General features: G+C 61.1%; 1 protein-coding gene across 1 annotated transcript in view; it reads left to right on the forward strand.

The window, feature by feature from the left end:
* The window catches only part of OPRD1 (opioid receptor delta 1), a 46,152-nt gene extending 43,947 nt beyond the window's left edge, over window positions 1-2,205 (forward strand). The window contains exon 3 of the mRNA XM_017534764.2: window positions 916-2,205. Within this exon, the coding sequence (XP_017390253.1) occupies window positions 916-1,457 (542 nt within the window). The 3' untranslated portion in view covers window positions 1,458-2,205. The remainder of the gene's footprint in view (window positions 1-915) is intronic.

Here is a 2,205-nt window from a genome sequence, read left to right on the forward strand (position 1 = left end):
TTTTTTAAGACGGGGTTTCACCATGTTGGTCAGGCTGGTCTTGAACTCCTGACCTCAGGTGATCCGCCTGCCTTGGCCTCCGAAGTGCTTGGAGGCGTGAGCCACCGCGCCGGCCTTTTTTTTCAAGAGATGGGGTTTCGCCATGTTGCCTAGGCTGGTCTCCAACTCCTGGACTCAAGCAGTCCACCTGCCTCAGCCTCCCAAAGTGCTGGGATTACAGGCATGAGCCCCACGCCTGGCCAGGAGGTTTTTGTGATTCAGCAGAGACCTGCTTCCCTCTGGGGAGGCTGGCCCTATCCCTGAGTGCTAGACTCCCACACATATGTGCCCCTCTTTCCTGTGGGTACACCAAGAGCTTGAACCCACTGTGCTAAATGCTTTAGGGGCCTTAGCCTATTTACTTGTCACAACAGTCCTGGAGATGTGGGTCCTGTCTTTAGCCCCACTCCACTGAAGCTTCAAGAGGTTTAGTAATTTGCTCACACTGTGGAGTAGGGCCTGAGTCCTGCTCCTAACTCATGCTAAGTCCGTCTTAGCAGTCCTGTCCCCAGTGGAGCTAGTTTGGGAATGGGTCAGGGTGTTTTGAGTTACTGCAATGACTGGCATTCAGTGGGCTGAGCTAAATGATTTCATTACTGCCACGCATGGACACAAAGGCTGATAAAGGGGCCAGGAGAGAACGTGGAAAGGGGACCTCCCAGATGAGGGCCCATCCTGCTGGTCTGTAAGGATGACCAAGGGTTCACCAAGTACAGAAGCCGGGGAGGACGTTCCAGACAGAAGAATCCCCTTGAGAAAAGGCTGGGAGGGCTGGTGGGACCTGCCCAAGCCTTGGAAGGGTGGGCGAGCAGGCGGGGGACCCTTAGGCGCACAGGCCCCTCACCCCGTCTGTCTTTCCATGTTTCCATGGCCCAGACGGGGCGGTGGTGTGCATGCTCCAGTTCCCCAGCCCCAGCTGGTACTGGGACACGGTGACCAAGATCTGCGTGTTCCTCTTCGCCTTCGTGGTGCCCATCCTCATCATCACCGTGTGCTACGGCCTCATGCTGCTGCGCCTGCGCAGCGTGCGCCTGCTGTCGGGCTCCAAGGAGAAGGACCGCAGCCTGCGGCGCATCACGCGCATGGTGCTGGTGGTGGTGGGCGCCTTCGTGGTGTGCTGGGCGCCCATCCACATCTTCGTCATCGTCTGGACGCTGGTGGACATCGACCGGCGCGACCCGCTGGTGGTGGCCGCGCTGCACCTGTGCATCGCGCTGGGCTACGCCAACAGCAGCCTCAACCCCGTGCTCTACGCCTTCCTCGACGAGAACTTCAAGCGCTGCTTCCGCCAGCTCTGCCGCAAGCCCTGCGGCCGCCAGGACCCCAGCAGCTTCAGCCGCGCCCGCGAAGCCACGGCCCGTGAGCGGGTCACCGCCTGCACCCCGTCTGACGGTCCCGGCGGTGGCGCCGCCGCCTGATCAGGCCCCCAGCGCGCCCCTCTCTAGTGACCCGGCGGCCACATGAGTCCCAGTGGGAGGCACGGGCCACTGTCTGGAATGGAGCAGTAGAAGGTCGGAGGCTTGGGACCGCCGGGTGGGGATCCTGCTTCGGAGACGGGGCTGGGCGGCGAGATGGGCATGGGGTGGGCCTCTGGCTTGGGGCGAGGCAGAGGGCAGATCGATGGCGTGGTGCCTCTGGACTGGGTGCCCCGTCCACGGCTCTAGGTGGGGCAGCGGAGCCAGTGACTCCAGGGGAGGAGTGGGACCTGTGGCCCTAGAACTGAGTCCTGAAGTAGGGCATCTCCAGGAGAGCGGGGCTTCAACCTTGAAACAACCTCGGTTTCTAACTTGGAGCCCAGCTTTTGGAGTTGGGGGTCTGGGCCCAGGACCAGGAGGGGCAGTGGCGGGGACGGCTGCTTGAAAACTGAGCTGGAAGACTGGGCCTCTGTGTAGTAGGGAGGGGCCTCCTGTGAGGGGGCGACCCAGAGACAGGACAGTTGGGTGTGGCTACAGCTCAAGATATGGTCACCAGATAGGTGGCTTGTGCAAAGGCCCTGTGGCCTCAACTTCGGGATACAGTCCCAGACCCCAGTTCTAGCAAGGGGCTAGGCTCGTGGAGGTCCAGGTGCAACTTGACACCTTTGTAAATAGAGCAGAAAAGACTTGAGGGACCAGGTGCGGTGGCTCAAGCCTGTAATCCCAGCACTTTGGGAGGCCGAGGCAGATG

Source organism: Cebus imitator, unplaced genomic scaffold (assembly GCF_001604975.1).
Source record: "Cebus imitator isolate Cc_AM_T3 unplaced genomic scaffold, Cebus_imitator-1.0 Scaffold87, whole genome shotgun sequence".
In the NCBI taxonomy this organism is placed as follows: domain Eukaryota; kingdom Metazoa; phylum Chordata; class Mammalia; order Primates; family Cebidae; genus Cebus; species Cebus imitator.